Below are 12,815 nucleotides of genomic sequence, written 5' to 3' on the forward strand. Positions count from 1 at the left end.
GGAAGTTTACACAGCCAGAGTTACTCAAGATAAGGTTACATTCGCCAAATCAATTAGTCCTCATCCTAAAAGCCTTTTCTCACCTAATGCTGGGCAGCATGGTTAATGGCCCAATGGTTAGCACTGTGGCCTCACAGCAATAAGGTTCTGGGTTTGAATCCAGGACATTTCAGGCCTTTCTGTGTGGAGTTTGTATGTTCTCCCTATATTTGCGTGGGTTTCCCCCACCGTCAAAAAACATGTACTAGGTTCTTCAGTCAGTGCCCTTGATCAAGGCACTGTAAATGTAAATGGCTGCCCACTACTCCCTTGAGGGATGGGTTAAATGCAGAGAATGAATTTCACTACATGTATGTGTATATGACAATAAAAGTACCTTTATGTTAATAGTGAAATTAACTGTTTTAAGATATGAACAAGTATTTTAGGCTAAGCAGCCAAGCAGGGTTATGTGAGAATGAAATAAAAGTATAATGGGACTGACTACACTGGAATACAAAAACAATGCTGTTTCTCTATTTTACATGTCTTCTACATGTATCACACTGTTAGAAAAGTCCGTAGAAATATGGGATAATATACTGTGTTAATATGAAGGAATTTTCTGTAATGATTTTTGATTTTTCGGATTAACAGAAATGACTGTTAAAAGCATAGAGGACGTACTTTAAAGTTTGAGAATTCTTCCGTTTTTGGAATAACAGATATGTAAACTTAACGGAAAAGGTACTGGTTTTCTGCCAGGGCATATTTGTTTTTCCACGGATTTTTTCTTAAAGTGCAGCTGGTGAGGATGCTGACTTTTTGCCTGGGACATGTAGCTTCAGCATCAGTCTTTTAGCATGATAGTAGCCACCATCAACTGCATTTTTTAAGTTAGTAAATAATTAAGCAAAAGATTTATTTAGACGATTTCCCATTAAATCTGATTTGGTGGTTAAATATAAGTTGTAAGGACGTCTAAAGACGGCTCTAAAGTGTAAGCCATCATTTTGTACATATCCGCCAATGAATACGGTGTAGTGTGACATTTATTTGGCAGGTACAAACAGCAAATTCCATAGTACAACAAAACAGGAATAATAATCTAGTTCAAAATGTATTCTTCTAACATTTTAAGATGAGTTAAGGGCAATGCAAGGAACTGCCTACCTCTTCATACTGAAAACAAACTAAAAAAATTGCTTTAAATCTGGATCATTTTCTAACGCCAAGTACAGTTCACATATTTGTAGGTGTGAATAACATTATTCTTACTGCATGAGCTGTCTAAAGGGAGTGCACTTTAGTCTTGTCAGTTTCACAGCTACATCGAAGAACAAGTCCCTAAGAAGTACCCAAGCTCCCTAGATAAGTAGGGGTATTTAGCCAATACTGTTAAAAAAAGAAAAAGAGCTATAAGAATTATACATAAAACTACCTACAGAGAACCAACAAACCCATTATTTATTAAACTAAAAACACTAAAATGTCAAGATTTCACAAACAATTCAAACAATGTCCAGAGCAAATAATCAACAATTGCCTAGTAGGATCCAGGGGCTGTTTCAACCACAGAGAGAACACACACAAAATGAGAGGAATCAGTATATTAAAAAAAAAAAAATAAAATCTGAAAATTCACTGATTGGTGTTAGTCTGTGGAACAACTGTGAAAATGAGATACATTTTTACAATTTATCCAAACTTAAAAAAAATATTCAGAAACTAAATATTGTATGGCTATGAGCTAGACCACTGATGTCTTTTTTGTGGACTGCTTGGCTTCTTGGTTAATCCATCCACATTATTTAGTTTTTGACTATAACAGCTGATCTGTTCAAGCCGACTGAGTCAAACAGTGACCCTTATGGATGCGATTTGAATTTATATTATGAACAATGAAAATTAGGAGGGGGTAGGACTAGTACAAGTTATTTCCTTTTTACTCCTTTTGAACATGAACAATATCATTTATTTGTTTTGCGCATTTTACGCCTTTAATTCCACAGGACAGATGAAGGGGGAGAGAAGGGAAATGACATGCAGCAAAGGGCCGCAGGTCAGAGTCGAAGCCGCGGCCGCTGTTTTGAGGACCTCTATACTGTATATGTGCGCCTGCTCTACCAACTGAGCTAACCCGGCAACATGAACAATATCATTTGAGTTGCTTATTTGTTGCTTATATGTTGCTTATGATCTTGTTTGTTTTTCTTTTCTGTTTAAGGCTTATAAGTTCTATTTTGTATTTTTTTTTAACAGTAAATTGACTAAACTAAACTAAACTGTTTGCAAGGTAAAAACCTTAAATCAGAGCACTGATGGAAGAAAAAAATGAAATGTACAGGCAAGCAACACTTGTGTCTTTCAGACCTTGAGAATGAGTGGCGACGTGGGCTTGAGCTCCAGTGTCCCAGAGGGACTCAACGGTTCAAAGACAGGGTCGGGGTAGTAGCTGAACGTCTCGTTGACCACCACCAGAGCATTCACGTTGTCCATGTAGAACCCGATCTCATCCGGGCCTGTGCCGGTCTCAGAAAATCCCAGCTCTGAATCCGCCACCGATGGAGCCAGGCACACCATGACTGAGTTATTATACACCGTACAGTTCTGAAAGCGAGAGAGAGGAAACAAGAAAGAGTTTATAGCTTATGTTTTTGGTCGATGAGAGAATGTTAAATGAGTAGGGAAAAAAGACAATTCCTTAAGTCGTCTTTGTATGAACGTATATACACTGAACGTGGACACAAAACTAAACGCACTACTTTTCATCATAATCTAGTTATAGTTCTATTTACAAGAGAATGTCTTGTATGAAACAGGTAGCACGGCCTTCTTTTGAAATATTGAGAATAACCTGCAGGCTATAATTCTGTTTTATTAACTATATTAATTATATTTAATTTATATTAACTGGGTATAATAACCCATCCTTTTTGTAAATCACTGCCCTGTGAAACTGTGATGCTGTTATACCTATTGGAATACGTGATGTCACGGTCATGTTTGCTTAAATTTTAGGACCTTTTTTTGCAGGTTTGAGACCATTTGCTACAAATGTATTTTTACATTGCCACCATGCATTTCTGCATACAGAAGATAATCTTATGAATAACTGTTAAATAACTTTTGATTTAAGTACAACTACAGTAGGTACGTATATAAATCAGTAAACTAAAAGATATTACTTAATTTCCCTTAACCCCAACCTGTGGGAAGACACACCCCTGTTTCTACACCTATGTCAAGACTAAGGAAAATGTAAATATTAAAGAAGATGCTTATTGTTTGCCTTCATGTTTTATTTTCAGACAACATAACTGGCGAATGCAGTGCTATTCTGACGAGAACAAGTCCTGCTCCGAGCAGATCACAGTGATTTCAAATCAATCCACGCATTCAATTGCATTGCAATACAATAGTAATGACACTTTGACAAACAAAAACTAAAGCAGACATGATCTTCATTGTGATGGATTGCCTATCTAAAGCAAGTCTCTGCAAGTTGGCTGTCAGGCAGTAATGAAATGAACAAGAAAGGCTGTCTGGAAGGGTGGAAAAATGTATCGAAAAATAAAACACCAGTATGCTTCCATAGTATGCTATGGAAAATGCATGTCATTGCAGTATTATGATTTGTAGTAAATGGGTGACAACATTAAAAAACATGAGCGTGGTCTTTTAAGTGCAAAGCAGCACTTTGATAAAGGGCTGTGTGGGATGCGTCGTGTAGGCTGTTTGCCTCAATAAACGACAGCTTTATCTGCAGGTTGTAGTGCCTCAGTATTGTTTAAAGTTCTGTTTTTACCCTTGACAACTAAAGAGCTTCAACTCACAGTGACAATCACCAAAGTGCTTTGGGAATCTATAGAACTGATAAAACTCTTCAACTTTTCAAACGTGTCTTCAGGTTTTTGCATTGATTTTTTTTCTCTTTATTCCCCAAAACATCCCGCACACACACACACACACACACACACACACAAACACACACACACACACACACACACACACACACATACACACACACACACACACTCTCTCTCTCTTTTTGTGACACAAACACTCATGTGGTGCGCTGACATTTGAAAAGCTATGTGGCCTGAGGTAGCGTAAGATGTCTGAATCTGTAGCTGCAGAGAGAGCCGACGTGAGCAACACACAGAGAGACAGACTGTCTGCCACCCTCAGTGGCCCTGTAGAAGTAGTTGTCTGCAGATATTCTTCTGTATGTCTGAATATAACTGTCAATGTATGTCCTGTATTTATGTGTAAAGACGAATAAGGTACACTGTATATACTGCCAGGATGTGTCGGTGAATTTATATTTGTGTGTGTGTGTGTGTAATTCACTTTACTGTAATACTCACATGAAAGGATTCCGCTTGCCCATACTTGGCCCTGATCTTTGGTTCTCGGATGGTTGCAAGGTTGGTCCCGCTCACTGTAAGCAGAGTCCCGCCACTGCAGGGAGGAAGTGAGTGGATAAGAAGAGAGTAAGAGAAGAAGAAGAAATGTCCAGTAGGTAGACAGTTCCTTCTTCAGGGCAAACAAATCTGCAAAATGGACATGTGGAAATGATGTGACAATTGTCAATGATGTGACAACAAAAAAAGAACAGCTAATGAAAAACCTTCTTTTTCTACTTTGCCAAGGCAGCACTGTGGCAACATCTGATTACAACACTGACATTAGAGACCATTAAGCTGCAATAGGGAAGAAATGTACAATATTGTATGCTCATAATAAGAGTTTATTGCAAATAACATGCTGAGTCACAACCTTCGGCCAGCATAACATGTGATCAGCTAACCCTGTCTCCAAGAAGTTACCTTAACGTACTACCAATCTGTTTTCCAAATTTCGTAGCGAGGTCAAACAGAATCGCTGCATGGATTAAGATAACAAGCAACTGTTTTTTCAAGTGAAGCGCTAAATTTATGTGACGCGCAGGAGCCGTAGGGCGGTGGTCAGAGTGTCACCTGTGGTTAGGTTTAGGCAACAAAAGCACTTTGGTTAAGATCAGGGAAAGATTGTGATTTCGGTTAACACGTCACATATTGTGCTTCAAGTCATTGCTGACTTTCTCTGTATTAAACCAAGACCAAGTGCTGTGAATGCCTAAATAGAACCATACAAAACGTTATATTGCTCTAGGTGCTACGAGCAGATACTCTATTGCAAAAGCAGACATCTTTATATTTAATTTGAACAACATTTTGTTCATTATGTTAAAAGAAACGTAGCACTGTAGGCATTACGGTTCAACCAAATTTGTTTTTGCAAATTAGTACTATATGTATGATAGAAGACAGGGTTTGTCAGCATGGAAAATGACGACAAGGAGCAGAATTAACACTGGCATTTACAATTTTATAAAACTGGGTTGTTCAGGACTCAGTGTGTGCAACTATTATTACAAAGTTTATAACGTTTTTTATTAAAAAGAATTTGCGTGCCCTGGACATCAGGTAGGGCTTAGGGATGAACCCTTTATAAAGGAGAGAATGAGGACACAAGGGAGCATGTGTAAGTGAAAGTGAAAGAGAAAAATGACAAAGAGAGAGTAAGAGGCAGAGTGAGACATTGAGTGAAGGGGGAAGATCTACAGAGCTACTCTACACACTTAAATCACAACTCTTATCTATATGTAAGAAGTGTTTGCCTTGAGCCGGTGAAGGTCTCTGGACTGAATCCAGTAAATAACAATGACAGAACTTGGCTGATGCCCTGAGCTTCATTTTGTTGGTGAGTAGTGTGTGAAGGCAGACTCACGCCCTCTTGGTGTAAAAATGTCTATGCGGTTCATTGCAGATAAATTCTTAGAAGATGTCTTTTTTTTTTTTTTTCCTACGACCGAGACTGTACAGTAAATGCTTGTAGATATGAAACAACCGCTGAATTCCACCAGTGAAATTGGCAAATAGTTTTTAGAGTTAGTGTCCTTATGGAATGGACTGAACAATGACATCAAACAGAGCCATAATATCATTCAGCTCAAAAATAGATTAAAGAAATCAATACTTGACCAGTACAGAAAGAAATAGACCGAAACCTAGGAATGGAATTGTAATGTAAAGGTATTGTTGTATATTGTTGTAGGTTATTGTAAGACCTGAAAGATTGTATGCTGTATTTGCATATCTATTTGTTTTGTAATAATATGATATTGTGAAGTAGGGGCAGGACCTAATAAGCTGTATGCTTCCGCCTGCTCCTTCTCGAACTTATCCTTTTTTGGTCTTCGGTAAATTCTGATATTTTGTGTTTTAATTTAGTTTTCTTTTGTTGATGGTTCGAGATAAATAATAAATCAAATCAAATCAAGTATTAGGAGAAGTTTAAGTACCCTTCAGTGGCATCCCAAGTTGGTCTGACTCGACATGATTGGTGGAGTTGTTTCTTTTAATGACCGCCCACAATGCAAGATTATTAGTGCTGTACTAGTACTAGTACTCTTGCCACTTGTGTTGACTTCGGGTCACATTGGCCCGTTTTAAATTTTTGTTTTATATCAGAAAATATTGGACGTAGAAATAAGCGCTGAAAATGTGTAAAAGAACAATTTAAAAATTTAAAACGTTAAAAGCAAAAACAAAATTGTGGAAAAAAAAAAGCGTCACAAATGTCAGAAAACATTTTTTTTTCAAGGTTGAAAGGAAGACAACACAAGGGTTAAAGACAACGGGGTTACTCTTTCATTTTCACTGCAACACTTAAATTGGATTTATGAGGTTTTCATGAAGGATGTCTTACCTTCTCGATGTTTACCTTGTTTTACAGTGGCAGTTGCAACCTCTGAGTACTCTACTCTATTTTCTGCTCGGAGACGTTCGCTGCTGCCTCGACTATCTGTGCCCTCTGAGAAATATAGGTTGTAAGATTCCCTTTCTGTAGGTTTCTCAGTGCCTGGAGGGGGATATACTGTAGTCTCTCGCACTGCTGTCGGAAATAAAAGGCTGATACAAAACCTTGTATCTTGAGAAAGTATAAAACAATATGCAGCTCCCTAACAGCACATTGGACACTAAAGCACGTCTGAAAACATACAGTGGGCATTGAATCTGTATTTTGGGCCTAGTTTGTAGTTAAAACACCAATGACCATGTGCCTGACTGCTGCCTCAACTATCTACCCCTTAAAGGCTAGTGTTTTTAACATTTACTCCCTTTTTTGCTTGGGCATCTTTATTGGTGTCCGCTCTCTGCAGGGGTGGGGAATGGCCCATTGCCACTGATGTGACTATTTAACTACGGAAGTCTCTATTCTTTAGACTGACCCGCCATTTGTCTCCACCTGTGTTTTTCTTTTTGCTGTTTTTAAATATTGTGGAGCTAAACGCTAAAGTATATTTTTAAACATTTAAAAAAACACATGTTGGAATATCTTGAACAATCATCTTTCCTGAACTGTACACTTTGCGGAAAAACATCTACGGGTGCTGGCGTTATATATAGTGCTCTCCCTGTTCTTTATCCTCATTCTTCTAGGATTCAGGATAACTTGGATGGCTTTGAGTAATCCGGCAAGTCTGCCTGTATTGCTTCCATGTGAAAGCAATGGGCCAGCCACATGAAGTATCCCTTGGACTTTCTGCCATTTGACACAAACATCGGGAGTATTTTCACCGTGTTTACCTTTTGCAGCTGCAAGTGGATGAATGGTGACTCCACCAATGACCCACTGCTTCTAAATTGAAGGATTACAATGTGATGGCTGGAGCTGACAACAATTTGTCTTTACACCAGTCAAGCTTAAGATGGGGGTACATGCCGAGTCCTACCTACCTGACAAGGAAGGTATACTTCCCTGTGGTAGTCTGAGTCACTCCTAATTCTAAAGTTCTAGTTCTTCAGGCCATTATAAAAGGCCACACAGGTAGACACAATGATTACAAAGTTATGTTTTAGCATCATGCCACTCACTGAGGCGTTGCACAAGCCTTCATCCCTGGCTCTGCGTGCAGCTAAGAGAGTATCCTCTCCAACCCGCCACCGCAGAAGGATAACCAGGCACATTCCTTCTGGTGGGTTATCATGTATTAGCATTGATTTCTGCAAAAGGTGTCTTTTCGTTGTAGACATTAATCTGACACTTATCCAGAACGACTAGTGTAAAAGCACCAACAGCAGAGTAACTGATATGGTGATACAAAGCAGAGACAGAGCTTAATATCTTGAATAGAGAGTCTGGCCGTCTAACGCAAGGCATTCATCTCTCAATGTAATCCAGGAAGACTTAGAATAACAGCCAATGGTTATGATAGGGAGGGACAGGGAGTAAATAATGAAGGTTGACGCACCATCTCTGGCATTGTTGGTAGACAAATGGATTCAAGTCTGGTTATTCTTCTCAACTAGAGGGTTTTTTTCTTTTCTTTTGGCAGGTTGCCCATTACTGGCTATTGCGACTGGGGTCCCATTCATCCTAGATTTCTTTAGATAACAGGATCATGTATAAGATATGATTGTAGCTGTTAATAGGGATATCAAGACTTGGACTGGTATTTTGAAAGCTGAAGCAGGTGTATTTCTCTACACACACTATTCAAATTTACATAACACTCGTATTATACTGTAGTCTTATTATTTCTACTACAGCACTGTAATCTTCAAGAGCCAAATTCAGCTTAAGCAACTGGAAACGAGACACTTCAGTCCATAATGGCTGAGCGCCATGAAACTCTGCTATGATGTGGTGAAATTAATTTTGTACAAATCAAGACTTTTGAGCAGAGTCTAATTCATGTTAAGAATTGTAAGTTGTAATGTTGTAAAACTTCCATCTAAACTGAACAACAAAATGTTTTTTTCTTTTCTTTTTTTCATCTCCTACGTTCCACTTTGAATGCAAATTAGTTTTGTGATGTATCACAGCAAGGGTAGTCCTGGATTCTTCCTTTACATATTGTTGCATAAGCAATGCTTTAATACCTTTATGTTCAATACTGTAAACTGTGTTTGCTCATATACTAGCATTATATTACTGTGCTCTTTATAAGCGAGATGAAGGCAGCTGTTAACAACAACAACTAACAATAGGAGCAATGGAGCTGACAAAGGAACAATGGAGCTGAGGCTACATTCAAATGAACTGATTTTTAATAATGTTTATGGCATTGCCTCAAATGCATTATAGGACTAGGCAGACTGCACTTCTTATACTGCCTGTCCTCTGTCTCCTTTCTCTTCCTCCCATCTCAGCCTCAGCTTGATGTATATTTGTGCTGAGTCCCTCTGTCCCAGTTGCTCCTCTCTTTGTCTAAGTGAGTCTCTTTAGCTCAGGTACATGCTTCAGGGAACAGACAACTAGACAATCAAGATAAACTCCCAGGGATGGCTGGAGAAATCCAACAACTGTTGTTAGCATTTCTCTCTGTCTGCTCCCCTTTCTTCACTTGCCATCTATGTCCTCACTTTCCGTTTTACTCTTTTTCTTTTCTCACCCTCTCTTCGGTCTAATCCTGCTCTAACTGACTGTCAAATATGATATTATAATATTTTTATAAAACATTTTCAACAGCAGGGGGAAAAAAACAAACTCTGTAAGCCCTAGACATAACGATAGTAGCAAGTTTCCTCAGGGTTGTGGTTATGCCGTGACAAAGTTGACCGTAACACTGGAAACACCAGTTGGGATTACAGTACATCAAAAGGGGGACGATTATTTTAGAATTAGACATTGCCTAATTCAAACAGAAAGAACAAATAATGGCTAAAAAAAAATTAAACATACAACAACACATGAAGTTTGGATATATATATATATATAAGTGGGGTTAGATGAGGTACTTATCCAGGGCTGTCTGAGGGCAAGGTAAAGCGGTAAAAATAGTATTAATATAGGTAAACTGATCATTTTTTTTTTTTTTGGGGTGGGCCTTTTTTAAGGTGGCTAAAATTCTTTTTTGCTCTGTGTGGCCCATTCTACAGCAGTACATTGCTTAGCTTCTGTGTCGGTACTTTGCTCTGTTTCTCCAAACAGGAGACGTGCTGACTGCAATCTACATGAAACCCCTATTTAAAAGATACAAACTATCCCTTTAAGGCTTTAAGGCTATCCTTTAAAGGCTCACACCAGCTTTAAAGGTGCTGTAGGTAGGATTGGGAAGATCCAGGACTTAGCCAAAAAATTTCAACATCAACAACTTCTCAGTCCCTCCCCCCTTTCTGCTAAAGCCCAACACGTTCTCCTAAGCCCCTCCCCCCACAAGGGAGAATGAATGTGCGTGCCTGAGCAGTTATTGACACACAGTTAGACACCCCCCTTGGCCCTGATTGGTGCATCTGAACAGGGAGCGGTGGATTTTTGCAAATCACACTGCAGGCTGTAGGTGGTGCCAGAGGAGCCTCATTATTTTTTTTTTTAAATGACCTGCTTCATGTAGTTCTACTGGAACATAGGGTCAGTTTCAGCAAATATGACAGAAAGTTAGTTTTATAAGTCTTACCTACTAACTTACCTACTTTAAACAGCAAAAAGTTGTCAAAAGCAAAATCTGTTAATTTAAATAGAATTATGAATTTTCTTAGTTTATTTTTATTTAACTTTGACACAGATTTGCACTGTTAAAAAACAGCAAGCCATCCTGACTGTGGGAGAACAGGAAGATGTATGAATGAATGTATGAAGTAAACAGAATACAAATGGAAAAAAATCCATTTTTGAATAAACAGTGTAAAGGACCTGTTAGCAACCAAGCTAAAAAGCTTGCTAACTTATGCTAGTTTATTAACAGTTAGCAAGCTAGCTAGCATGAAGACCCATTCCCCCACTTTAATAACTCTTTATTGATTGAAACGATGTAAAATAATTGGAACAAAAAGACAGTTTACGGCCCAGTGCAGAGGAAATACAGAAGAAGCTTAGAGAACTACTGTATTGGGACTGACTAGTATGTTCCCGGCTTGCTAGCATGTCAGCCATTAGCTCTCCAACTACATTAGTTCACCAAATATCTCTGCCAGTATCCCTACGCCACCAAGCTTATAGTTTCTAAGGACGTGTGGATGAACTTTGCTACTTTCTGGCGTGACCTTTATGCTTGTGATTAAATAAATACTATGGTTAAGTAAATTTGCACTTTCAGGTTATTGAATTTATTATGAGAGCTGCATGCTTGTTGCCTGAACAGCTATATTTAGACCTGGCCACTATCAGTGCAACCTGTTTTCTAATGTTACAATTAAGCAGCTGCACTGAAACAGTAGGGATATATAGCCCCTTGCCTAAAGGCACCTTGTCGAAGAAATGGCACACCCCATACTAATTCACTTTATTTATCCAGCCAGTTTGGGAGGAGATTTGAATATTCAAGTCTAAAATTGCTTCTCTAACCTCTGCTGCTGCCCAAATATATTTCCTCAGTGTCCCAGATGAGCACTACTCATTAATTTATTTTTTGAAGTGCTCTGTCTTCTTCCTAAATGGTATATCATCAGCCAAGCAAAATAATAATGCACTCTATCTCTTCTCCTTGCTCTTTTCTCTTCTCACTGTCCTTTATCCACTCTTGCTATTATCTACCAAGCACAATGACAATGCTCTGCAGGCGTGCATGTATAAGCACAAAGGCAGACAATGAGGCAGAAATGAACCAATATGATATCACATCTTACTGGTTCGTTATACTTTTTACCTGAGCCAACGTGTGACACTGTGACAGAGGGCACTGGCTGAAACGCATCAGCTGAATTAAAGCTTCCACTAGCTGGAAGCCACGCACACAGTTTTGTCGCTGTTTGTAAGGTGTGTGTGTGTTGTTTTGTGTTTTTCTGAGCCAGATGGTGGAGGGATCTAGGGGCAAACATCAGGGACTTTGGAAATCAGTGGGGTGCGTGTACAGTATGTGTGGTTTTTATGTGGGTTCATCACCCCTGAATGAGCTTCCTGAAGTAGAACCCCAGTTTTGAGCGTCTCTCTCACACACACACACACACACACACACATACACACACACACACACACACACACACACACACACACAAAACACCCTCACGGTGGGTGTGCGGTGCAGTGATTGGGACTCAGCTGCTTCTCGGCCAGTCCCACTGGGCAAAAGGAACAGGGAAGGATTCATCAACACTCCTCTCTAAAAAGCTCTGCATCTATCTGCCACCATCTACTGATGAGTCACCACAGGGAAGAAAGCAACACAGAAAGGAAAAGATAGAGGAAAATGAATGTTTGAATATCTTGAATTAAAATTAAGAAGAAAGGGAATGAAAAAATGCAGAATAACACAGAGAATATAGAAAGGAAAAGCGTACAGCAGGTGTTCTGACATATGTTAGATCGAATAGGCCTTTTCAAACAGGTGGGTAACATAATACTGTGAACTCATTCATCTGGGCAGAAATTTAGGCATTGCCAAATCACAGGAGGTGGTTTGTTATAGACATAAACATTCTGCAAGAAATCTTGACCTTTGTCGCCAGCTGGCATCCAGCTCTAAAAGATAAACTTTAAAGGAGATCTATTTCACCTTAAGGATCCAACATCCAGACAGGACTTAAATTAAAGGAAGGCCAACAGTTACCCATACTCAAACAATATTAAAATTACCCAACCTCTAAAAGACAAATAGAAGCCATGGCGAATGGAGCTTCAGAAAAGCCACTGAGGCTACATTTACATTGCTACGTTTTGGTTTTTAAGCAGAGTTTTAAGCCAAAATTGATCGCCGTGCACACAAGTGTTTTTAGCACCAGTAGAATAACTAATTGTTGGTTAAACTAACACGCCAAAACCGCATATCTCATGAACATTCTCGTATACTGGGCATGGGCGTGCCTGTACTCCGCCCCTTAGTTGCCATGGTAACGTTAGTAGCTTTC

The 12,815-nt window shown here is 39.0% G+C and overlaps 1 protein-coding gene across 1 annotated transcript in view; it reads right to left on the reverse strand.

The window, feature by feature from the left end:
• LOC144520564 (plexin-A1-like) overlaps window positions 1-12,815 on the reverse strand; it is a 301,950-nt gene that overhangs the window by 56,347 nt on the left and 232,788 nt on the right. The window contains exons 17-18 of the mRNA XM_078254352.1: window positions 4,350-4,443; window positions 2,353-2,589 (exon numbers count right to left, since the gene is read on the reverse strand). Of these exons, the coding sequence (XP_078110478.1) occupies window positions 2,353-2,589; window positions 4,350-4,443 (331 nt within the window). The remainder of the gene's footprint in view (window positions 1-2,352; window positions 2,590-4,349; window positions 4,444-12,815) is intronic.

This window comes from Sander vitreus, chromosome 7, assembly GCF_031162955.1.
Source record: "Sander vitreus isolate 19-12246 chromosome 7, sanVit1, whole genome shotgun sequence".
Lineage (NCBI taxonomy): Eukaryota > Metazoa > Chordata > Actinopteri > Perciformes > Percidae > Sander > Sander vitreus.